This window comes from Xenopus tropicalis, chromosome 8 (genome assembly GCF_000004195.4).
Source record: "Xenopus tropicalis strain Nigerian chromosome 8, UCB_Xtro_10.0, whole genome shotgun sequence".
NCBI classification, from domain to species: Eukaryota; Metazoa; Chordata; class Amphibia; order Anura; family Pipidae; genus Xenopus; species Xenopus tropicalis.
This window is the reverse complement of record NC_030684.2, coordinates 14,086,576-14,112,057: the sequence shown is the minus strand read 5'-3', so window position 1 is coordinate 14,112,057 and position 25,482 is coordinate 14,086,576. Positions and strand designations below refer to the sequence as shown.

Sequence of the window (25,482 nt, the reverse complement as noted above, 5' to 3'; positions counted from 1 at the left end):
CCGCCCGTGGGCGGTGGATTTAATGGAAATTAATGGAAGGGGCGGGCGGCGGCGCGGGCGGGTGGATTTAATGGAAAGGCGGCGTGGATTTTTGGATTTAGTGGAAGGGGCGGCAGTGGAAGGGGCGGGAGGCGGTGGATTCAGTGGAAAGGATTCAGTGGAGGGCGGGGGCGGGCCAGTTGGATTCAGTGGAAGGGGCGGCCAGTGGAAGGGCGGGTGGATTCAGTGGAAGGGGCGGGCGGGTGGATTCGGAGGGCGGGTGGATTCAGTGGCGGGTGGAGGATCAGTGGAAAGGGCGGCGGATTCAGTGGAGGGGGGGGAGGGCGGGTGGATTCAGTGGAAGGGGGGGAGGCGGTGGATTCAGTGGAGGGGGGAGGGCGGGTGGATTCAGTGGAAGGGGCCGGGGGGCCGGGTGGATTCAGTGGAAGGGGCGGAGGGCGGGTGGATTCAGTGGAAGGGGCGGGAGGGCGGGTGGAGTTTCAGTGGAAGCGGGCGGGAGGGCGGGTTGGATTCAGTGGAAGGGGCGGGAGGTGCGGGTGGATTCAGTGGAAGGGGCGGGAGGGCGGTGGATTCAGTGGAAGGGGCGGGAGGGCGGCGTGGATTCAGTGGAAGGGGGGGAGGGCGGGTGGATTCAGTGGAAGGGGGGGAGGGCGGTGGATTCAGTGGAAGGGGGGGGAGGGCGGGTGGATTCAGTGGAAGGGGCGGGAGGGCGGGTGGATTCAGTGGAAGGGGCGGGAGGGCGGTGGATTCAGTGAAGGGGCGGGAGGGCGGCGTGGATTCAGTGGAAGGGGCGGGAGGGCGGGTGGATTCAGTGAAGGGGCGGGAGGCGGGTGGATTCAGTGGAAGGGGGGCGGGGAGGGGCGGGGCGGGATTCAGTGGAAGGGGCGGGAGGGCGGTGGATTCAGTGGAAGGGGCGGGCGGGGCGGGTGGATTCAGTGGAAGGGGCGGGCGGCCGGGTGGATTCAGTGGAAGGGGCGGGCGGCCGGTGATTCAGTGGAAGGGCGGGCGGGCGGGTGGATTCAGTGAAGGGCGGGTGGGGCGGGCGGGTGGATTCAGTGGAAGGCGGGCGGCGGCTGGATTCAGTGGAAAGGGCGGGCGGGCGGCTGGATTTGGAAGGGGCGGGCGGGCGGGTGGATTTAGTGGGGCGGGCGGGGGATTTAGTGGAAGGGGCGGGCGGGGGATTTAGTGGAAGGGGCGGGCGGGCGGGGGATTTAGTGGAAGGGGCGGGCGGCGGGGGATTTAGTGGAAGGGGCGGGCGGGCGGGGGATTTAGTGGAAGGGGCGGGCGGGGGATTTAGTGGAAGGGGCGGGCGGGCGGGGATTTAGTGGAAGGGGCGGGCGGGCGGGGGATTTAGTGGAAGGGGCGGGCGGGCGGGGATTTAGTGGAAGGGGCGGGCGGGCGGGGGATTTAGTGGAAGGGCGGGCGGGCGGCGGGATTTAGTGGAAGGGGCGGGCGGGCGGGGGATTTAGTGGAAGGGGCGGGGGGCGGGGATTTAGTGGAAGGGGCGGGCGGGCGGGGGATTAGTGGAAGGGGCGGGCGGGCGGGGGATTTAGTGGAAGGGGCGGGCGGGCGGGGGATTTAGTGGAAGGGGCGGGCGGGCGGGGGATTTAGTGGAAGGGGCGGGCGGGCGGGGATTTAGTGGAAGGGGCGGGCGGGCGGGGGATTTAGTGGAAGGGGCGGGCGGGCGGGGGATTTAGTGGAAGGGGCGGGCGGGCGGGGGATTTAGTGGAAGGGGCGGGCGGCGGGGGATTTAGTGGAAGGGGCGGGCGGGCGGGGGATTTAGTGGAAGGGGCGGGCGGGCGGGGGGATTTAGTGGAAGGGGCGGGCGGGCGGGGGATTTAGTGGAAGGGGCGGGCGGGCGGGGGATTAGTGGAAGGGGCGGGCGGGCGGGGGATTTAGTGGAAGGGGCGGGCGGGCGGGGGATTTAGTGGAAGGGGCGGGCGGGCGGGGGATTTAGTGGAAGGGGCGGGAGGGCGGGGGATTTAGTGGAAGGGGCGGGCGGGCGGGGGATTTAGTGGAAGGGGCGGAGGCGGGGGATTTAGTGGAAGGGGCGGGCGGGCGGGGATTTAGTGGAAGGGGCGGGGGCGGAAGGGCGGGCGGGCGGGGATTTAGTGGAAGGGCGGGGGCGGGGATTTAGTGGAAGGCGGGGGATTTAGTGGAAGGGGCGGGCGGGCGGGGATTTAGTGGAAGGGGCGGGGGATTTAGTGGAAGGGGCGGGAGGGCGGGGGATTTAGTGGAAGGGGCGGGGGATTTAGTGGAAGGGCGGAGGGCGGGGGATTTAGTGGAAGGGGCGGGATTTAGTGGAAGGGCGGGCGGGGATTTAGTGGAAGGGGCGGGGGGCGGGGGATTTAGTGGAAGGGCGGGGGCGGGGGATTTAGTGGAAGGCGGGGGATTTAGCGGAAGGGGCGGGAGGGCGGGGGATTTAGCGGAAGGGGCGGGAGGGCGGGGATTTAGCGGAAGGGGCGGGAGGGCGGGGGATTTAGCGGAAGGGGCGGAAGGGATTTAGCGGAAGGGGCGGGGGATTTAGCGGAAGGGGCGGGAGGCGGGGGATTTAGCGGAAGGGGCGGGAGGGCGGGGATTTAGCGGAAGGGGCGGGCGGGCGGGGATTTAGCGGAAGGGGCGGGCGGGCGGGGGATTTAGCGGAAGGGGCGGGCGGGCGGGGGATTTAGCGGAAGGGGCGGGCGGGCGGGGGATTTAGCGGAAGGGGCGGGCGGGCGGGGGATTTAGCGGAAGGGGCGGGCGGGCGGGGGATTTAGCGGAAGGGGCGGGCGGGCGGGGGATTTAGCGGAAGTGGTGGTAGAGCGGGGGCCTGGAACTAAGGGGTGGGAGGGCGGGGCTTGTGTGGAAGGAAGGGGTGGGAGGGAGGGGACTGGTGTCGAGCAGGGCAACGGAAGGTAGATGTTGGCAGGATACTGCCCTGAACAGTCTTCCAGTCGAGCGCTGAAAAAAATAGAGAAACATTTTAGAAATTGTTTAAATAAGATAAAAACTACAGACAAATACTTTAGATATAAAATGCTGGGGCTACAGAATATCCGCTACCTGTAATGGTACCTTTCATTCTTGTATTGCTTACCTGGCGCCAGTTGTTGCCCAGTGGGAAAACCCATTTGGTAAGGGGGATATGTAAGCCAGCGCTACAGCAGCCGTTTGTGCCTCACCCCCCATTGGCCACCAGGGAATCAGCAGTGATATCTGTAGGGCAGATCGTTACTAACAGGAATGTGAAATGGCCACAGAGGCCAGCACATGATACAGTTGGGCTCATTTATCAACACTGGGCAAAACTGCACCTGGGCAGTAACCCATAGCAACCATATAGCTATTACCTTTGTTCAGTCAGATACAGGTAGAACTATGAAAACAAACATCTGATTGGCCACAGTTTATTACCTACCCAGTGCAGAGTGTTGGTAGTTACAACCAAATCTCCTCCTCCTCCACCTCCACCATGAGGGTGGGGCTTAATTGGAAGAAAGGGGTGGGAGGGAGGGGGCTTGGAACAAAGCGGGGGGGGGGGGGGGGCTTGTGTGGAACGAAGGGGTGGGAGATTGGGGGCCTGGAACTAAGGGGTTGGAGGGTGGGGCTTGATTGGAAGGAAGGGGTGGGAGGGAGGGGGCTTGGAACAAAGCGGGGGGCGGGTGGGGGCTTGTGTGGAACGAAGGGGTGGGAGAGTGGGGGCCTGGAACTAAGGGGTGGGAGGGTGGGGCTTGATTGGAAGGAAGGGGTGGGAGGGAGGGGGCTTGGAACAAAGCGGGGGGCGGGTGGGGGCTTGTGTGGAACGAAGGGGTGGGAGAGTGGGGACCTGGAACTAAGGGGTGGGAGGGTGGGGCTTGATTGGAAGGAAGGGGTGGGAGGGAGGGGGCTTGGAACAAAGCGGGGGGCGGGTGGGGGCTTGTGTGGAACGAAGGGGTGGGAGAGTGGGGGCCTGGAACTAAGGGGTGGGAGGGCGGGGCTTGATTGGTAGGAAGGGGTGGGAGGGAGGGGGCTTGGAACAAAGCGGGGGGCGGGTGGGGGCTTGTGTGGAACGAAGTTGTGGGAGAGTGGGGGCCTGGAACTAAGTTGTGGGAGGGCGGGGCTTGAGTCGAAGGAAGGGATGGGAGGGAGGGGACTGGTGTCGAGGAGGGCAACGGAAGGTAGATGTTGGCAGGGTACTGCCCTGAACAGTCTTCCAGTCGAGCGCTGAAAAAATAGAGAAACATTTTAAAAATTATTTAAATAAGGTAAAAACTTGACAAATACTTGTTCTTTAGATATAAAATGCTGGGGCTACAGAATATCCGCTACCTGTAATGGTACCTTTCATTCTTGTATTGGTTACCTGGCGCCAGTTGTTGCCCAGTGGGAAAACCCATTTGGTAAGGGGGATATGTAAGCCAGCGCTACAGAAGCCGTTTGTGCCTCACCCCCCATTGGCCACCAGGGAATCAGCAGTGATATCTGTAGGGCAGATCGTTACTCACAGGAATGTGAAATGGCCACAGAGGCCAGCACATGATACAGTTGGGCTCATTTATCAACACTGGGCAAAACTATACCTGGGCAGTAACCCATAGCAACCATATAGCTATTACCTTTGTTCAGTCAGCTACAGGTAGAACCATGAAAGCAAAAATCTTATTGGCCACCGTGGATTACTGCCCCAGTGCAGAGTGTTGGTAGTTGGTCGGAGCGCCCACTCGCTCTCTGTTGGAGATTTCAGGCTGGCAGGTGTTAGTGCCAGATTCCTGTCATATCTCCTATTTGTTGTTATATGAACCCAACCCTCGACCTTAAAGTAGAACTGCAACACCCAAATGTATATGTTTGTGCCCATAAATAAGGGGAGACAGCAGAGCTTGGGGGCAGGGTTGATGCTTGTTATGTTTTGCAGTGTCCTTTCTTTTATACCCCTCATTGCTCTGATTGCAGGACTATGTATAGTGAAGCCTTCCTGCATCTTGGCTTTAGTCTGCATGTTCTAGAAGGGCAATGAGAGATGTGGAAGGTCTGAGAGGCTTTAACGGAGGCACAAAGTGGTGACCAACTGCCCCACTGAGCACTTGTGACATTCAGGTAAGGGTGGAATGGGGCCTACATAAGAGTTTCCATGATGTGGTGGGATTGGGGGCTGCTCGGAGGTTTAAAATGGTCTAATGATATATTGAGAGAAAAAATATTAAATTCAGCTCAAACCTCCTCAAGGTCCTCCTCCTCGCTCAGTTGCTCGTCTGAGCTCACTTCCTGGCCGGTGTCGTGGCCAGTTTGGAATGGTGACTCCTGGGAAATATAAATACAGTTTTGCAACATTAGTAAGTACAGAGCCCCAGTGGCTCCCTGCTCCCTTATTTGCACATTTGATTGGTGGATTCTCGGCCTGTGCATAAACTCAGGCTGAATATCTTCCCCCCTGTACCCCAAAAAGCTTATTGCCGTGCCTGCACCTGGAGCCATTGTGTTGGCTGGAGCTATACTCAGGAGTTTCCCACCAAAATCCACTCTGTTTGCCTGAACCCAAGGCAGCGCAATGGCTCGGGGCGCCGGCACATCAAGAAGCATTTAGGGACATGGGGTCGGATTCCCAGCCCGTGTTTATCCGCAGGCCGAGAATCTACACATGTGGCGGCAGCCTATGAGTTAAATTGTGTGAGTGGATGTAATCATAGCAACCAATCATTTTTTCATTTTCTAATTTATACGAGATAGAAGACCGCTAAGTAACAGATACTGACTGTTAGGTAAATATAATTATTATCCTTTACAGATATTATTCATGAACCCTGTAGCGCCAATAAAAACACATTGGGACCCCTGCAAACTTTTTGCCCCCGTACCTCACAGGTGGTAAAGGGAGGGTCTCCGTGTTCTTCCAAGGGTTCCTGGTTAAGAAAGAAAACCTCAGATCAGCAGAGAAGATGATAAAAATTAATATTTTTCATTCATGTGTTATTTTCTGCTTACCTGTGAGTGGCAGGGGCCGGTGCCGGGGCTCTCCTGCCCAATCACTTCTTCCTCCTGTTTAAAACCGAAAAAAAGATTGTAAAAAAAATTCTCATGGCTCAAAGTAAAGCAAAGTTTGGGAAAGTCTTATTTGATATAAATATATGAGAAATAGAAGGTGTATGTTGCTGTGTAACACAGGGCATAATAAGGAGGTGGGACAGACTCACCAACGCTGAAGTAGGCGGTGCCTAACAAATTGCCTCCCCCAAAGTGAATCTAAAATATCTTTCTTTATTGTGACCCTATTATTTTTCCTTACCTGACAGATCTCCGTGTCAGGGATTCCTGGAGTCTCCTGATTAAAAAAAGGTAAGAGAAAGATGTTCCACGTTGTAATAAAGAAGCTAATATACAGTCTTGTATAAAATATAGGGTGATTTTTTTTTGCCCCTACTCTCCCCTTTATTTTGCTTACCCGGCAGTTCTCTATCGCCGGCTCCATTTGCGGCTCTGGGATCTCCTCCTAAGAGAAATAAAGTTACCCGATCAACTTACTATAACTTGTATATACTTGTAGTTTAGTATCTAAAAAAGACCTTGTACAAAACAAATTCACTAAACTTCCAAAAAGCAAACCATTTCATGTATGTTTATTTTTTACTACTTGGCAGGTGTTTTTGCCGGGGATTTCTGGTTGTTTCTGGTAAAGAGATAAAAGTCAAGAAGTGAAAATCAATGATATGTAATATTCAGGGACTGGTGTTTTATTATTGAATTATTTGCTACTCATGTGGCAAACGACGTTGCCAGATCCAAACCATGGTACCAGCTTAAACCTGGCGCACCTTTTGGCAGTCAAAAAAAGTCATATAAAGTTTTATACGTTAAAAAAAAACGAATTTTTAGAGAAAATACTCCAAATTATCTTAAATGTTTCAAGACAAAAAAAACAAACGTTAAAAAATTACAAGCATGTCTCAGAAAACCTTAGTACAGGTATTGGACCCTTATCCGGAAACCCATTATCCGTAAAGTTCCAAATTACGGAAAGCCCATCTCCCATAGACTCCATTTTAATCAAATAATTCATATTTAAAAATGATTTTCTTTTTCTCTGTAAAAATAAAACAGTACCTGTACTTGATCCCAACTAAGATATAATTACCCCTTATTGGGGGCAGAACAGCCCTATTGGGTTTATTTAATGGTTAAATGATTCCCTTTTCTCTGTAATAATAAAACAGTACCTGTACTTGATCCCAACTAAGATATAATTATTCCTTATTGGAGGCAAAACTATTCTATTGGGTTTATTTCCTGTTTAAATAATGTTTTTAGTCGACTTTCGGTATGAGATCCGAAATTACGGAAAGACCCCTTATCCAGAAAACCCCAGGTCCCGAGCATTCTGGATAATGGGTCCCATACCTGTAAATGGGCCCCTATGTACATAGTGCAGCCTCATCAAGGTTATTGCGCATAGAAATCTATAGGCAAGGAAATAACACGGCTTTGATAACACAAGTAGGTAGGAAAATGGTGTTTAGGAAATGATGTTGCCCAGTTCTTACCATGACAGATTCCGGGGTGGAATGATCTGCCCGCTTTCGTTTCCTCTGTAATGAAGAAAAAAAGTTTTATCAGAGAAAATAAAAGCACAAATAGGAAAACTATAATGCAATAAATGGAGGAGTGAGTATTCAGTGACACATGAGGGATTTGGTGCAAACACAAGTATGACACTGTGTATCCCCTACACTAAAGCGGAATCATACAATGTGTGTGTGTCATTGTGAAACAGCACTAGTGATAGTTAGGGGCACAATTAGGCTTTCCACCTTTTGTTATGTCTAATACCGGCCAGGGTGGGGGCATGTTTGCTAGGGGGCGGCACCCAGGATACGGGGCATGATGCAAATAGGGGCGGAGTAATGATGGGTTGGCTGGGGCCCGAGGACTAATTATTATAAATGTACAAGTACAAGTACATTGCCGGTACATTTGCTGGCGAGATCCTGTAGAAGTCAATGGGTAGTGTCATAGTGAAACATTCCAACTATTCGAGCTTTGCGATCGCAGTTAGTGAGTTTAGTCGAAGTGGAAAAAAATTGCAAAAACGACACAAATATGAAATATGCCCCTTAGTCTGAGCTGCGGGCAGTCTATCAGGTCATGTGATTAGGTGTTCCCTTTCCATTTGCCCCTCCATGAAGTTTCCCACAGAATGAAATATGTCCTGTTACAGCAGAAAGAGATGAAGCCCTTACCTTGCCGAAGCAAGAGAAACAGCACTTCAGCCGCTTCAACATGTTGTTTCTGTGAAGACAAAATGAAAAACATCACTTTAGCATTTCCCAATACAGGTATAGGATCCCTTATCCGGAAACCCGTTATCCAGAAAGTTCCGAATTACGGAAAGTCCATCTCCCATAGACTTATTTATAAGCAAATAATTCTAATTTTTAAAAATGATTTCCTTTTTATCTGTACAGGTATCGGACCCCATATCTGGAAACCCATTATCCAAAAGCTCTGAATTACGGAAAGTCCTTCTCCCATAGACTCTATTTTAGTCAAATAATTCAGAATTTTAAAATTGCTTTTCTCTTTAATAATTAAACAGTACCTGTACTTGATCCCAACTAAGATATAATTACCCCTTATTGGGGGCAGAACAGCCCTATTGGGTTTATTTAATGGTTAAATGATTCCCTTTTCTCTGTAATAATAAAACAGTACCTGTACTTGATCCCAACTAAGATATAATTACCCCTTATTGTGGCAGAACAGCCCTATTGGGTTTATTTAATGGTTAAATGATTCCCTTTTCTCTGTAATAATAAAACAGTACCTGTACTTGATCCCAACTAAGATATAATTACCCCTTATTGGGGCAGAACAGCCCTATTGGGTTTATTTAATGGTTAAATGATTCCCTTTTCTCTGTAATAATAAAACAGTACCTGTACTTGATCCCAACTAAGATATAATTACCCCTTATTGGGGCAGAACAGCCCTATTGGGTTTATTTAATGGTTAAATGATTCCCTTTTCTCTGTAATAATAAAACAGTACCTGTACTTGATCCCATCCAATATATAATTACCCCTTATTGGAGGCAAAACAAGCCTATTGGGTTTATTCAATATTTAAATGATGTTTAGCAGACTTATGGTATGTAGATCCAAATTACAGAAGGATCCCTTATCCGGAATACCCCAGGTCCCGAGCATTCTGGATAACAGGTCCCATACCTGTACTGTGTTCTATGTACAGTTGATTTTTTGATGCGGGGGAGACTTGCTGTAGGAGAAATCATAAACTGGATTTGCTACATTACCTCTCAAAGAAGCTCCAGAGATGGGAAAAAAAAGATGGAATGGGGGGGGGGCGGCCGGCCGGCCCGGGGCCGGAGAACCCTAAGGGGCCCCCCTCAATAGGCTCTGGCTCTCCTCAAGGCTCAACTATGGGTGGAAAAGGTGAACTGATGAGGAGAAACCAGAAAAAAAATCTCTGTCCAAAAAGCAGGATAAACGCTGAATCTCAAAGGCGCTAACTAGTCGCTCACTGCAGCAATCTGTATAGAGACGGGAATAAAAAGGGCAAGTCAGCTTGACGGATAATGCATTTACCCTTTTAAGGTGCAACATTGGGTCAGGGGCCCCATTCAAAGTGTTCCCCCCAAATCTCACGCTTACTGACACTCAGTATTCTGTAATAGGGAAACGTATTGGTATTTATTGCCTTACATTCAGTTACACATTAAGGCTGGTACATAAGGGCAGGGCAGATACCCGGGGGCAGAGGGGCAAAACTCTTAGCAGCCTGTCAGTACTGCCCAACCCTGGGTCTGTGTCTCCCAACCAGCGCTGGGAGTAAAGGCGCCTGCGAAGCCCATTTTAGGGGACAATTCTCCAAATTCACTAAAATCGTTGACAGGAGCAACATCCCCTAGTCTGGGGGGGGGAGTCACCCAACTATTGCCCCTCCTTTTTAGCTAAAATAAGGGTTTTTAGGCAAAAAATCTATCAGAGGAGATGCACGCTTACCTCTCACCGCAATGGCAACCAACGGACTGTACCAACTGTCACTTTCCTAGAGTGAAGGCAGCTCTCATCACATTGACATCACATTGACATCACATTGACATCACAATTTCTTTGCTCCACTGTGTAAATAGTGGAGCAAAGGTGATGCACGCTTACCTCTCACTACCATGGCAACCATGGACTGTACCAACTGTCACTTTCATTACAGTAATGATGCATCTTTGTTATTTGATTATGACAAGAAGCTTGAAATTTGATACTTGAACCTTTCCTAGTGGGAAGGCAGCTCTCATCCCAGTGACATCACATGACAGGCGCTGCTGTTAAAGGGGAAGTGTACCCTTTTGATGAGTGAGGTTTATATGGGCTTTGTTTGCCCTTAGATGGGCAGTACATACATAGCTTATTGTGTACCCAGAACATTGCCTTGTACGTGTGGCCCCTGCCATGTACCCTATTGCCCCCCACAGCCTAGCCTAACTGACTTGCAGGTGTATTGGGTGCATGTGCATGTCTCTTTACATGTGACTGTGGCTCACGAGTAAGAAAGGTTGGGGCTCCTTTCTGATAGTTGTACACCGCTGCTATTTCCTGAACATGTGCGATTCTTTCAGAGATAAATGAATGATCCTTTCCAGTTTTACTCCGCTTCTCCTGTGTGTATTCCCTGATCCCCTCCCTGGTCTCAGTGGGCAGTAGTATTAGGACTGGATCACTGAGGACCTGGAATTAGAGAAATATATATTTTCTGGATGGTTTTATGGCAGCGATGGATTGGACAATGTTTAATGAGTTTTAATTTGTTTTCATTTAAAATCAAATAAAGACTATGGAAGCACCTTCCCGGTATACTAGGGGCACATTATAATGAAATCTGGCCCCGGCTATACAACTCTGCCTTTGGTTTACATACTAACAAATGTACATGTATCTGGCTGTACCAGGCAGAACACCTGCACCTCTGACCTTGTGTCTTATATAAGGTATGGGGTGCGTATCTGCATTTTACATTAGTGTAATATAGCCAATGGCACCCCAGCACATACATTTTAGAGGGTGCAGTGGGAGTCAAATTGCTAGTGTGGAGCACCCAATGTTTTCACCTTATCCCATGGCAGAAGTGCCCCTGTATAAGGAACAGAACCAGTGGCTAAATCAGGGGTGGGCAAACTGCGGCCCGCGGGCCACATCCGTCCCGTTGGTCTTTTTAATGTGGCCCGTTGGTCTTTTTAATCTTGCCTGCCGACTCTCGCGCGAGACTTGGACTAACGCTGGCCCAGCCCGTCTGTCAACCCCCCGGCCCATCTTTTGGCCCCTTAGCCAAAAAGTTTGCCCACCCCTGGTCTAAATGTTCTAGGGAGTAGAAATGCTGTGTATTTAGCAGCCAAAGCTAGCCATGTATGGGCTGACATAGGCTGTCAAATTGGCCCCTACATATAAGGTCAAGATCTACTTGGCCTCTTTATGGGGCCAAAGCAAAGGCCTGCCCAGTCAGGAATATATATTGTGGGAATCAGCAAGATATACATCCATGATGGGAAAGGTGCAAATCACTTGGTGCAAAAAAATTAAATAAAAACAAATTCAACAGTAAAGTTATTGCCATCATTCAAACATTAGCTTTGATGATTAGATAAAAAGGAAGATGAAGGAACCTGATTGGTTGCTCATTTTTTTAGTATGGAGTGATTCGGATCCTGTTAGGCTGACCCAGAAATCAAAAATATCAATTCCTGAGACCAGTCATTGCCAGAGTAGCCATTTACAGACTGTATGTAGAGGGAAAGTCTGGTAAATCTTACATCAATAATGATAATAAACAATTATAATACATATATTGCGTGAAGATAAAGTCATTATGACACAATTCGTTTTTGAATCTAACACAACCTGAGAGAATTGTAGTTTAAACACATGTGGGTAGCGCCGTCAAGCTGTAATAGAAAAAACTACAATTCCCAGAAGACACCTGGCGGGAGGGCCGGCTGACTCAAGTATCGCCCTAGCTGATTGGATGCTTCAATGGTTCTGTATTGACCTGGGTGCGTGATTAGTTAAGCTTGCGGAGGCGGGTTGTTTGGATGGTGCAGTTGAGAGGAAGGCATCTGGCGGTAGGGGACCCGCGTAGTACCTTGTACCAGAGCTCGTAAGGTGGGGTACAGGTACGTACAGTGTGACATCTGGGGGGCAGGGGTTATATACATTTATGCACAGCTATAGCGCCATTGGATAGGTCTGTATGCTAAATAATAAGCCATACCCCGCACTTGACCCCCTAACCAATCGTAGCTCTTATTTGGCACCCCCAGAGCTTTTATTGTGCTTTTTTTGTTCCCCACTTTATGTGGCTCATGGATTTAAAGGTTGGGGACCCCTGATATAGAGAGTAATATTCTGAAACAATTTTCAATTGGTCTTCAATTTTTATTAATTATTTAAGTTTCTGTTCAGCAGCTTTCCAGCTTGGAGTTTCAGAAGTTACTTGGTTGCTAGGATCCAAATTACCTTAGCAACCAGTGTGTGGTTTGAATGAAAGACTGATATATGAATAGGAGAGGGGCTGAATGGAAAGATACGTAATATAAAGTATAAATAACAAATAAACTGTAGCCTCACAGAGCAATAGTTACAGCTGTTGAGAGGCCATTACAAATTATCAAGCAGAAAATGAGGCTGGCCTGTCCTATAAACTGATGCTACAGGTCTGATTATTACATTCTGTTTCTAATTGCACTGGTTTCAGAACTGCAATGTTATGTGAATCCGAATGAATTACTAATCAGCTTTATACTGTTGCATTTATATTCTATATATACAGTATATTGTCCGTTGGTCCCTAAGCTCCGTAACTGAGAGCGGCACAGAGCAAGTGCAGGGAATCGGCAGAAAAGAAAATGGGGGGCAGCTGGGGGCATCTTTGAAGGCACAAAAGGGCTGTGGTTGCCTTGGGCCGGTACAGAAGCCCAAAACATAACCCAAAATATTTCTAGCCTATTGCTTTAGTTAAGCTTTAGTTCTCCTTGAGCATCCCATAAGCCATGATAGGTCCCTTATATGTATCCATGGCAAATAAAAAATCCTATATAGACACCCCCTGAAGCTGCTGCCCTCAGCACTGGCCCCCGGGGGGTTATACAGAAAATACCCTTTGTATTCACTGATTTCCCAGCAAGAGAGTTAGGCTACCCACCTATTGTCCAGCTTTAACCCTATAGCTGCCCATACCAGTCTACAGTATGTTTGGTTAGGGAATGTTAGGCCAATTTTGACCATGCTGGCCAACCATCTGTACGTTTATAGCAATTCACTTACCACCTTTATCTTGTTCCTATCAATGAATCTCTGTGTGTCTTCACTTTTTTCTGTAGCTGTGAATTGAAAAAGGCTGGAAAATATGGACTTTTCACCCCACCGTGGCATGCATGAAGGAAGGTAAGTCAAAATCCAATTTATTTCAGAAGAAACAAATATATATATATAACACTGTAAGGTCCGCACTCCCATGAACAGTCCACATTCACAATTCACAAACGGGTGCTGCACTTAGTTTTATCCAATATCCATTCCCAATGATTTTGCGCACTCATAATCATTGGGAATGTAATATATATATATATATATGTCATGGGTAACATATTTTTGACAGAGAAATTAGTACCCTGGATCGTTTGTACGGGTATAGGATCAATTATCCAGAAATTTGTTATCCAGAAAGCTCCGAATTATAGGAAGGCCGTCTCGCATAGACCCCTCTGTAGTAATAAAACAGTAACTTGTAATTGGTTCTTACTAAGATATAATAAATCCTATATAAACAATCCTTTTAGGTTTATGTAATGTTTAAATTATTTTTTAATAGATTTGTAGTATAGAGAACCAAGTTACAGAAAGACCCCTAATCTGGAAAACCCCAGGTCCAGAGCATTCTGGATAACAGGTTCCATACCTGTAATAGGCTGCTCTCAATGCAAAATTGTGATCCTAAAGTTGGAGCTGCTTGTATGATTTTATCTATATGGTTTTGTTATTTACAGGTCTCCTTCCCTTCAAGATACCACCATGAGCTCCAGCCACACCCAGAAGAACCGAGGGGACTCCACTCCGCTGCCTCCAATCAACGAGCGCCTGGCTTTCCTGCGGCCGCCCAGAGAGCTGTTAGAGTATTACCGCAAGAAGATCGCTGAGTTTGATGAGGAACACGAGGATCTGGTAAAGCAACTGGAGCAATACAAAGCTACCTTTGAGGAGCAGGTCAGTATGCGCCCTTGCTAAGAGCAATACTGCTGATAACTATTATTATCCTTTATATAGCGCTGGTGTATTCGACTACACTGTACAGAGATCACTAAGTACATTGTTTCATCAGTCCCAGTGGAGCTTACAATTCACATTCACTGTGGTCACTTTTACCAGGAGTTTACAGAACCCTGTATGTTTTTGCAGTGTGGGAGGAACCTGGGGTTCCTAGAGGATACCCACGCAAGCATATAGTGCCCTGGCTGGAATTGAACCTAGGAGCTCAGTTCTGCAAGGCAGCATTGTATGTTTTCCTGCAAATGGTTTGTGTCATTCTCCAGTTTCTTTAAGCCATATGCCTGCTAACTAGGTACCGAGGTACCTAATTTTACCTAAGAAAACTGGAAAAATGTATTGACTCGAGTATAAGCCGGGGGTTACTTTTTGAGCACATTTTGGGGGCTGAAAAACTCTGCTTATACTCGAGTATATACGGTAACTATAAACCCAGTGAGATTGAGGAATGAATGGATATTGGGGAGTTGTATCACTAGTCAGAACCAGCAGTGCAGAGAAGGGAAAGGGACAGACAGACACTGTGACAGTTACACATAACTATAAACCCAGTGAGAATGAGGAATGAATGGATATTGGGGAGTTGTATCAGGAGTCAGAACCAGCAGTGCAGAGAAGGGAAAGGGACAGACATAGTGACAGTTACACATAACTATAAACCCAGTGAGAATGAGGAATGAATGGATATTGGGGAGTTGTATCACTAGTCAGAACCAGCAGTGCAGGGAAGGGAAAGGGACAGACAGACACTGTGACAGTTACACATAACTATAAACCCAGTGAGAATGAGGAATGAATGGATATTGGGGAGTTGTATCAGGAGTCAGAACCAGCATTGCAGAGAAGAGAAAGTGAGAGACAGACACAGTGACAGTTACACATTACTATAAACACAGATAGAAAGAGGAATGAATGGATATTGGGGAGTTGTATCAGGAGACGGAACCAGCAGTGCAGTGAAGGGAAAGGGACAGACACAGTGACAGTTACACATAACTATAAACCCAGTGAGAATGAGGAATGAATGGATATTGGGAAGTTGTATCAGGAGTCAGAACCAGCAGTGAAGAGAAAGGGACAGACAGTCACCGTGAAAGTTACACATAACTATAAACCCAGTGAGAATTAGAAATGAATGGATATTGGGAAGTTGTATCAGGAGTCAGAACCAGCAGTGCAGAGAAGGGAAAGGGACAGACAGACACAGTGACAGTTACACATAACTATAAACCCAGTTAAAATGAGGAATGAATAACAGCCTATATTGGGGAAAAAACCCCCCTTCCAAATCTTTTGACACCTAAGGTCTGCCTACTAGGGGTAATTGACGACCTTACCCCGACAGCCCACATGAGAATCCTTTACCGTAGTCTACTGTTTTATGCCAGGAAATGCATACTCCTGCACTGGATGGCCCAGTCCCCCCCCACAATAGATAGATGGCTAAATCTAGTTAGAACCCTGCTACCACTATGCCAAATTACATATACTGCACGGGGTTGTCCCCAAAAATATGAAAAAATCTGGAGAAGCTGGATAGATGCTACCTCCTGAACTGCCCTCACTCCCCATGCCTTAGCGGCCAGCCCCGCCACAAAGCCCCAAACCAGAATAGACCAAGTGGGAACAATGCTAGAAATACGACTGAATAAATAAAACCAAGGCAATATGATGTAAAACCACATGATGTTTATTAGTTTTATATGTATGTAAATGTCTATGTTTTTTTTTGTTGTTTCTTGAAAATGCAAAATAAAAACCTTTTAAAAAAAAAATGAGGAATGAATGGATATTGGGGAGTTGTATCAGGAGTCAGAACCAGCAGTGAAGAGAATGGGACAGACAAACACAGTGACAGTTACACATAACTATAAACCCAGTGAGAATGAGAAATGAATGGATATTGGGAAGTTGTATCAGGAGTCAGAACCAGCAGTGCAGAGAAGTGAAAGGGACAGACAGACACAGTGACAGTTACACGAAACTATAAACCCAGTGAGAATGAGGAATGAATGGATATTGGGAAGTTGTATCAGGAGTCAGAACCAGCAGTGCAGAGAAGGGAAAGGGACAGACACAGACAGTGACAGTTACACATAACTATAAACCCAGTCAGAATGGGTACTGGGAATGCAAGGGGGGCTGTAAGGTGCCAGAGACAGTCACTATTTATTGCGCTGGGGGGGCTGTTTGTGCCTCTGGGTACTGGGAATGCCAGGGGGGCTGTAAGGTGCCACAGACACTCACTATTTATTGGGCTGGGGGGGCTGTTGTTCCTCTGGGTACTGGGAATGCCAGGGGGGCTGTAAGGTGCCACAGACAGTCACTATTTATTGGGCTGGGGGGGCTGTTTGTGCCTCTGGGTACTGGGAATGCCAGGGGGGCTGTAAGGTGCCACAGACAGTCACTATTTATTGGGCTGGGGGGGCTGTTTGTGCCTCTGGGTACTGGGAATGCCAGGGGGGCTGTAAGGTGCCACAGACAGTCACTATTTATTGGGCTGGGGGGGCTGTTTGTGCCTCTGGTACTGGGAATGCCAGGGGGGGCTGTAAGGTGCCACAGACAGTCACTATTTATTGGGCTGGGGGGCTGTTTGTGCCTCTGGGTACTGGGAATGCCAGGGGGCTGTAAGGTGCCACAGACAGTCACTATTTATTGGGCTGGGGGGGCTGTTTGTGCCTCTGGGTACTGGGAATGCCAGGGGGCTGTAAGGTGCCACAGACAGTCCTATTTATTGGGCTGGGGGGGCTGTTTGTGCCTCTGGGTACTGGGAATGCCAGGGGGGCTGTAAGGTGCCACAGACAGTCACTATTTATTGGGCTGGGGGGCTGTTTGTGCCTCTGGGTACTGGGAATGCCAGGGGGGCTGTAAGGTGCCACAGGACAGTCACTATTTATTGGGCTGGGGGGGCTGTTTGTGCCTCTGGGTACTGGGAATGCCAGGGGGCTGTAAGGTGCCACAGACAGTCACTATTTATTGGGCTGGGGGGGCTGTTTGTGCTCTCTGGGTACTGGGAATGCCAGGGGGCTGTAAGGTCCACAGACAGTCACTATTATATGGGCTGGGGGGCGTTGTGCCTCTGGGTACTGGAATGCAGGGGCTGTAAGTGCCACAGACAGTCACTATTATGGGTGGGGCTGTTTTTCCTCTGGTACTGGGAATGCCAGGGGGGCTGTAAGGTGCCACAGACAGTCACATATTATTGGGCTGGGGGGTTTGTGGGGTTGGGAATCCAGGGGCTTTAAGTCACAGACAGTCCTATTTATGGCTGGGGGGCTGTTTGGGTACTGGAATGCCAGGGGGGCTGTAAGGTGCCACAGACAGTCACTATTTATTGGGCTGGGGCTTTTTGTGCCGGCTGGTACTGGAATGCCAGGGGGGCTGTAAGGTGCCACAGACAGTCACTATTTATTTGGGCCTGGGGGGGCTGTTGTGCCTCTGGGTACTGGGAATGCCAGGGGCGGCTGTAAGGTGGCCACAGACAGTCACTATTTATTGGGCTGGGGGGGCTGTTTGTGCCTCTGGGTACTGGGAATGCCAGGGGGGCTGTAAGGTGCCACAGACAGTCACTATTTATTGGGCTGGGGGGGCTGTTTGTGCCTCTGGGTACTGGGAATGCCAGGGGGGCTGTAAGGTGCCACAGACAGTCACTATTTATTGGGCTGGGGGGCTGTTTGTGTCCTCTGGGGTACTGGGAATGCCAGGGGGGCTGTAAGGTGCCACAGACAGTCACTATTTATTGGGCTGGGGGGGCTGTTTGTGCCTCTGGGTACTGGGAATGCCAGGGGGGCTGTAAGGTGCCACAGACAGTCACTATTTATTGGGCTGGGGGGCTGTTTGTGCCTCTGGGTACTGGGAATGCCAGGGGGGCTGTAAGGTGCTACAGACAGTTACTATTTATTGGGCTGGGGGGCTGTTTGTGCCTCTGGGTACTGGGAATGCCAGGGGGGCTGTAAGGAGAAGAGAAAAAGACAGACAAACATAGTGACAGTTACACATAACTATAAACCCAGTGAGAATGAGGAATGAATGGATATTCGGGAGTTTTATCAGGAGTCAGAACCAGCAGTGCAGATAGAAAAAATGAATATTTTGTGCCTATTCTCATACACCTTATAGTAGTGCTTGTAGAACTATTTTTATCTGTATTAAAAAAAGATAAAGATGAGAACGGAAGACAAAGAGTTCAGGATGAGAGATGAGATGGATGTGCTTTTTTCCTCTACCTAAGAGGCTTTTTTGGGTACAGGGACCCCCTTATCTCATAATAATGAACCCCCTACTGTTAACGATAAGGATATTAGCAGTCACTGAGGGGTTCTGTGCCCATATAAAGGCACAAGGCTGCAGGCTGAGTTATACAGGGAACTCTGAGTATCACTCATGTATTATAAGGGATAATGTACCCCCTACTGTAAATGATAAGGATATTAGCAGTCACTGAGGGGTTCTGTGACCATATAAAGGCACAAGGCTGCAGGCTGAGTTATACAGGGAACACTGAGTATCACTCATGTATTATAAGGGATAATGTACCCCCTACTGTAAATGATAAGGATATTAGCAGACACTGAGGGGTTCTGTGCCCATATAAAGGCACAAGGCTGCAGGCTGAGTTATACAGGGAACTCTGAGTATCACTCATGTATTATAAGGGATAATGTACCCCCTACTGTAAATGATAAGGATATTAGAAGTCACTGAGGTATTCTGAGCCCATATAAAGGCACAAGGCTGCAGGCTGAGTTATACAGGGAACTCTGAGTATCACTCATGTATTATAAGGGATAATGTACCCCCTACTGTAAATGATAAGGATATTAGCAGACACTGAGGGATTCTGTGCCCATATAAAGGCACAAGGCTGCAGGCTGAGTTATACAGGGAACTCTGAGTATCACTCATGTATTATAAAGGATATTGTACCCCCTACTGTAAATGATAAGGATATTAGAAGTCACTGAGGTATTCTGTGCCCATATAAAGGCACAAGGCTGCAGGCTGAGTTATACAGGGAACTCTGAGTATCACTCATGTATTATAAAGGATATTGTACCCCCTACTGTAAATGATAAGGATATTAGCAGTCACTGAGGGGTTCTGTGCCCATATAAAGGCACAAGGCTGCAGGCTGAGTTATACAGGGAACTCTGAGTATCACTCATGTATTATAAAGGATATTGTACCCCCTACTGTAAATGATAAGGATATTAGCAGTCACTGAGGGGTTCTGTGCCCATATAAAGGCACAAGGCTGCAGGCTGAGTTATACAGGGAACTCTGAGTATCACTCATGTATTATAAGGGATAATGTATCCCCTACTGTAAATGATAAGGATATTAGAAGTTACTGAGGGGTTCTGTGCCCATATAAAGGCACAAGGCTGCAGGCTGAGTTATACAGCGAACTCTGAGTATCACTCATGTATTATAAGGGATAATGTACCCCCTACTGTAAATGATAAGGATATTAGCAGTCACTGAGGGGTTCTGTGCCCATATAAAGGCACAAGGCTGCAGGCTGAGTTATACAGGGAACTCTGAGTATCACTCATGTATTATAAGGGATAATGTACCCCCTACTGTAAATGATAAGGATATTAGAAGTTACTGAGGGGTTCTGTGCCCATATAAAGGCACAAGGCTGCAGGCTGAGTTATACAGGGAACTCTGAGTATCACTCATGTATTATAAAGGATAATGTACCCCCTACTGTAAATGATAAGGATATTAGCAGTCACTGAGGGGTTCTGTGCCCATATAAAGGCACAAGGCTGCAGGCTGAGTTATACAGGGAACTCTGAGTATCACTCATGTATTATAAGGGATAATGTACCCCCTACTGTAAATGATAAGGATATTAGCAGACACTGAGGGGTTCTGTGCCCATGTAAAGGCACAAGGCTGCAGGCTGAGTTATACAGGGAACTCTGAGTATCACTCATGTATTATAAGGGATAATGTACCCCCTACTGTAAATGATAAGGATATTAGCAGACACTGAGGGGTTCTGTGCCCATGTAAAGGCACAAGGCTGCAGGCTGAGTTATACAGGGTGTGGTTTTAAAAGGGGGAATGGTCAAAACTGGCTTCCATTATCGGCACTCCACCATGTATGTATATCTTTATTTATAAAGCGCTACTTATGTACGCAGCGCTGTACAGTAGAATACATTAATACAAACAGGTTGTTTATAAGATAATAGATAAATACAAAGTATAATAATACATACAGATAAATACAGCAGAAATAAGTTAAGAGTCGAGGACACAAGAGGAAGGAGGTCCCTGACCCGTAGAGCTTACAATCTATATAGGCCAGAAAAATTCCAGTCCTCGGTACCACAGAAGTTGGACAGCACTGAGTTACTGAGAGCTGTGCAGGTAATACAAAATAAGAATACACAGGAAGTGCAACCCCATCCCTCCCATCTTTGCTTCACCACTAACAGCAGTGAGGATTGGATACACTGGGAGCTGAAGTCTGAACTTCCTCCCGGTCCATCCAATCCCCACACGGCTTGTCCGGGACTTAAACTTTGATGAAAAACCCAGCAGGACAGAGAGCTGTGCAGGGGAAAGAAGATGCAGGGATTCCTGTCAGAGGGAACATGTATGTAAGGGGGGAAGGGAGGGGGGAGTGAGGGGCACAGAGAAGGGAAAACAGGAGAGACTGGCACCTTTAGTGGGTACATGGAGGGGCATATGCCATATGTCCCCCCCCCCCCACCAAGTAAAAACACCTGCTCCTGCCTTTGTGGCTCCCCAAGTCACCCTGGGGGCAATAGACTGACACAAGCCTGTGAGGGGCAATGCAGCCGCCACGCTGCCAGGCTCTTACTAACGGGGAGGCCATGTTGGGGCTAGTTGCTGGGGGGCAGATAAAGCCCCTCTCCTACTGCTGTTACTGCCAGGGCTCTTACGGAACTCACTGATGCACCAACGCAGGGAACCTATGTGCCCCCCTAACCCTGCCTGTGATCTGCATCCTGTGCCCTCACTACTACTCAGTATGGGGGGGCTTAATGTTATCTCCCCCCCCAACCCCCATCTGCCATTTTACCCATACCCGCACATACTCATACCCCACATACCCCCCAAGGCATGGAGTTACATTGGCTTTAAATTTGGAATGAGATTAAAAAAATAGCAAATAATTCCCCTTTGCCATTTAACATTTTATTCTTGAACCAACAAAAAAGCACCAATAAGGCCTAATAGGAGCTAAGCAGGGTTTCTCCTACTTGGGTGCTATTCTCCTGCCTACCACAAGGTGGGGCTACTGAGAACATTGGGCAGCACGAAAGATATCTGAGCCCTTTCTGAACTCTATCATGCTGAGATCTTCAGGCAAACCTTAAGGCAGCCTTCAGGAGACCTGATTTTTTGAAGGGTAATAGGATCTGGGGTTTCAAAGATCATTTTCTTTCATTGTATTTAATTAATTTGGCGATAAGGTTCTCGCTGCTTCTCACCGTGTGTATTTAATGTATTTTGTGAGAAGTTAATGAAGTTCTTATTGCCCATTTTCCAGGGATCGTACCGGCAAGTGTGGAGTTAATGGAGCAGTACATCAGGGTAGGGGCCCATTTCTGGCCAGACTATAGGGGTGCGGGCACATACCATGAGCAGGAGAGGAGGAGGATCAGAGAGGAGCTGCAGCAGGTGAGTATGGAGAGGAATTCATCTATATTAACCCTTAGCAGTGTGTTTGCTCCCTGCTGTGTCTCATAAGCCCCCTCTGCCTCTGTCCCCTACCAACTCCCTGGTAAGGGTTATGGCACACTAGGCATTATACATGGTGTTGGCACTGCGTATATACTGGCTGTGTTACCTGTGGGCATTATACATGGTGTTGGCACTGCGTATATACTGGCTGTGTGCCCTGTGGGCATTATACATGGTGTTGGCACTGCGTATATACTGGCTGTGTGCCCTGTGGGCATTATACATGGTTTTTACACTGCGTATATACTGGCTGTGTGCCCTGTGGGCATTATACATGGTGTTGGCACTGCGTATATACTGGCTGTGTGCCCTGTGGGCATTATACATGGTATTGGCACTGGGTATATACTGGCTGTGTGCCCTGTGGGCATTATACATGGTGTTTACACTGCGTATATACTGGCTGTGTGCCCTGTGGGCATTATACATGGTGTTGGCACTGCGTATATACTGGCTGTGTGCCCTGTGGGCATTATACATGGTGTTGGCACTGTGTATATACTGGCTGTGTGCCCTGTGGGCATTATACATGGTGTTGGTACTGCGTATATACTGGCTATGTACCCTGTGGGCATTATACATGGTGTTGGCATTAGAGTTCAGTAGGAATACTTATATAGCAGGTAGGGTGCCCTCATATCTGTATCTATGGCTCCCTGTATCTTTCAGCCCTATCAGGTACATATTAACCAATTATGTCCCTCAGCAGAACCCACTCAACTCCCTGCAGAGATCTTAACCCATTTAATTTTTCAACTAAAGCTCTCTGTCAGCAACACCGCCCAGTTTTACCCCAACCTGCCATTTTTATCAGCCCCCCCAGCAGTATTAATTACCCCGTTACACAATTGGTCACCATAAGCAGAATGAGGCATAGGAGACCCCCCAATATTCACCATAGGGATTCAAGAAAAACACAGAGACATGTTTATGGGGAAACCTGTTGGTGGGCACAGGATTTATTTAGATGTAGATAAGTGGGGGTTGGGCATTCCTAAAAGCCAGTGATCCAGAGGAAGGCAAAAAATCCCTGGCACTGGGCCAATTTGTACCGAGGGTAAAAATTCCTTCCTGACCCCTAGAAACGGCAGTCGGGTTTACTCCCTGGATCAGGGCTTTATATGTTATGGCGGGGGCTTTCGTTGAAGGGGCGGGCGGGTGGATTAAATGGAAGGGGCGGGCGGGCGGGCGGGTGGATTAAATGGAAGGGGCGGGTGGATTAAATGGAAGGGGCGGGTGGGCGGGTGGATTAAATGGAAGGGGCGGGCGGGTGGATTAAATGGAAGGGCGGGCGGGTGGATTAAATGGAAGGGGCGGGCGGGCGGGTGGATTAAATGGAAGGGGCGGGCGGGCGGGTGGATTAAATGGAAGGGGCGGGCGGGCGGGTGGATTAAATGGAAGGGGCGGGCGGGCGGGTGGATTTAATGGAAGGGGCGGGCGGGCGGGCGGGTGGATTAAATGGAAGGGGCGGGTGGATTTAATGGAAGGGGCGGGCGGGTGGATTTAATGGAAGGGGCGGGCGGGCGGGTGGATTAAATGGAAGGGCGGGCGGGCGGGTGGATTAAATGGAAGGGGCGCCCGCCCCTTCCACTAAATCCCCCGCCCGCCCGCCCCTTCCACTAAATCCCCCGCCGCCCGCCCCTTCCACTAAATCCCCCGCCCGCCCGCCCCTTCCACTAAATCCCCCGCCCGCCCGCCCCTTCCACTAAATCCCCCGCCCTCCCGCCCCTTCCACTAAATCCCCCGCCCGCCCGCCCCTTCCACTAAATCCCCCGCCCGCCCGCCCCTTCCACTAAATCCCCGCCCGCCCGCCCCTTCCACTAAATCCCCCGCCCCCGCCCCTTCCACTAAATCCCCCGCCCTCCCGCCCCTTCCACTAAATCCCCCGCCCTCCCGCCCCTTCCACTAAATCCCCCGCCCTCCCGCCCCTTCCACTAAATCCCCCGCCCTCCCGCCCCTTCCACTAAATCCCCCGCCCTCCCGCCCCTTCACTAAATCCCCCGCCCTCCCGCCCCTTCCACTAAATCCCCCGCCCTCCCGCCCCTTCCACTAAATCCCCCGCCCTCCCGCCCCTTCCACTAAATCCCCCGCCCTCCCGCCCCTTCCACTAAATCCCCCGCCCTCCCGCCCCTTCCACTAAATCCCCCGCCCTCCCGCCCCTTCACTAAATCCCCCGCCCTCCCGCCCCTTCCACTAAATCCCCCGCCCTCCCGCCCCTTCCACTAAATCCCCCGCCCTCCCGCCCCTTCCACTAAATCCCCCGCCCTCCCGCCCCTTCCACTAAATCCCCCGCCTCCGCCCCTTCCACTAAATCCCCCGCCCTCCCGCCCCTTCCACTAAATCCCCGCCCTCCCGCCCCTTCCACTAAAATCCCCCGCCCTCCCGCCCTTCCACTAAATCCCCCGCCCTCCCGCCCCTTCCACTAAATCCCCGCCTCCCGCCCCTTCCACTGAATCCCCCGCCCTCCCGCCCCTTCCACTAAATCCCCGCCCTCCCGCCCCTTCCACTAAATCCCCCGCCCGCCGCCCCTTCCACTAAATCCCCGCCGCCCGCCCTTCCACTAAATCCCCCGCCCTCCCGCCCCTTCCATTAAATCCCCCGCCCGCCCGCCCCTTCCACTAATCCCCGCCGCCCCGCCGCTTCCACTAAATCCCCCGCCCGCCCGCCCCTTCCACTAAATCCCCCGCCCGCCGCCCCTTCCACTAAATCCCCGCGCCCGCCCGCCCCTTCCACTAAATCCCCCGCCGCCGCCCCTTCCACTAAATCCCCCGCCGCCCGCCCCTTCCACTAAATCCCCCGCCCGCCCGCCCCTTCCACTAAATCCGCCCGCCCGCCCGCCCCTTCCATTAAATCCCCCGCCCGCCCCTTCCACTAAATCCCCCGCCCGTGGGCGGGTGGATTTAATGGAAGGGCGGGCGGGCGGCGGGCGGGTGGATTTAATGGAAGGGCGGGCGGGCGGGTGGATTTAATGGAAGGGCTGGAAGGGGCGGCGGCGGGTGGATTTAGGGCGGGCGGGCGGGTGGATTTAGTGGAAGGGGCGGAGGGCGGGTGGATTCAGTGGAAGGGGCGGGCGGGCGGGTGGATTCAGTGGAAGGGGCGGGCGGGCGGGTGGATTCAGTGGAAGGGGCGGGAGGGCGGGTGGATTCAGTGGAAGGGGCGGGAGGGCGGGTGGATTCAGTGGAAGGGGCGGGCGGGTGGATTCAGTGGAAGGGGCGGGCGGGCGGGTGGATTCAGTGGAAGGGGCGGGCGGGGGTGGGATTCAGTGGAAGGGGCGGGCGGGCGGGTGGATTCAGTGGAAGGGGCGGGCGGGCGGGTGGATTCAGTGGGATTCAGTGGAAGGGGCGGGCGGGCGGGTGGATTCAGTGGAAGGGGCGGGCGGGCGGGTGGATTCAGTGGAGTGGAAGGGGCGGGCGGCGGGTGGATTCAGTGGAAGGGGCGGGCAGTGGAAGGGCGGGCGGGCAGTGGAAGGATT

General features: G+C 50.2%; 1 protein-coding gene and 2 long non-coding RNA genes across 7 annotated transcripts in view; 1 reads left to right on the top strand and 2 right to left on the bottom strand.

The window, feature by feature from the left end:
• Window positions 1-3,994: 3,994 nt before the first annotated feature.
• LOC116407020 lies at window positions 3,995-5,897 on the bottom strand. Its single transcript, XR_004219994.1, has 3 exons — window positions 5,814-5,897; window positions 5,176-5,259; window positions 3,995-4,182 (listed from the first exon to the last, which is right to left on the bottom strand). It is a non-coding gene; the product is annotated as an uncharacterized LOC116407020 (long non-coding RNA).
• The window catches only part of LOC101732160 (coiled-coil domain-containing protein 77-like), a 66,391-nt gene continuing 45,809 nt past the window's right edge, over window positions 4,901-25,482 (top strand). For 2 of the 5 annotated variants that reach the window (XM_031892212.1, XM_031892208.1), the window contains exons 1-3: window positions 8,244-8,285; window positions 13,340-13,403; window positions 14,006-14,222. In XM_031892212.1, coding sequence (XP_031748072.1) covers window positions 13,366-13,403; window positions 14,006-14,222 — 255 coding nt within the window. In that variant the 5' untranslated portion in view covers window positions 8,244-8,285; window positions 13,340-13,365. Of the gene's footprint in view, window positions 5,056-6,248; window positions 6,292-8,243; window positions 8,286-11,868; window positions 12,134-13,339; window positions 13,404-14,005; window positions 14,223-25,482 lie in introns of those variants that run through there. The other 3 variants (XM_031892209.1, XM_031892210.1, XM_031892213.1) reach the window with 3 other exon arrangements.
• LOC116407025 lies at window positions 6,245-8,219 on the bottom strand. Its single transcript, XR_004219999.1, has 4 exons — window positions 8,190-8,219; window positions 7,494-7,538; window positions 6,398-6,445; window positions 6,245-6,277 (listed from the first exon to the last, which is right to left on the bottom strand). It is a non-coding gene; the product is annotated as an uncharacterized LOC116407025 (long non-coding RNA).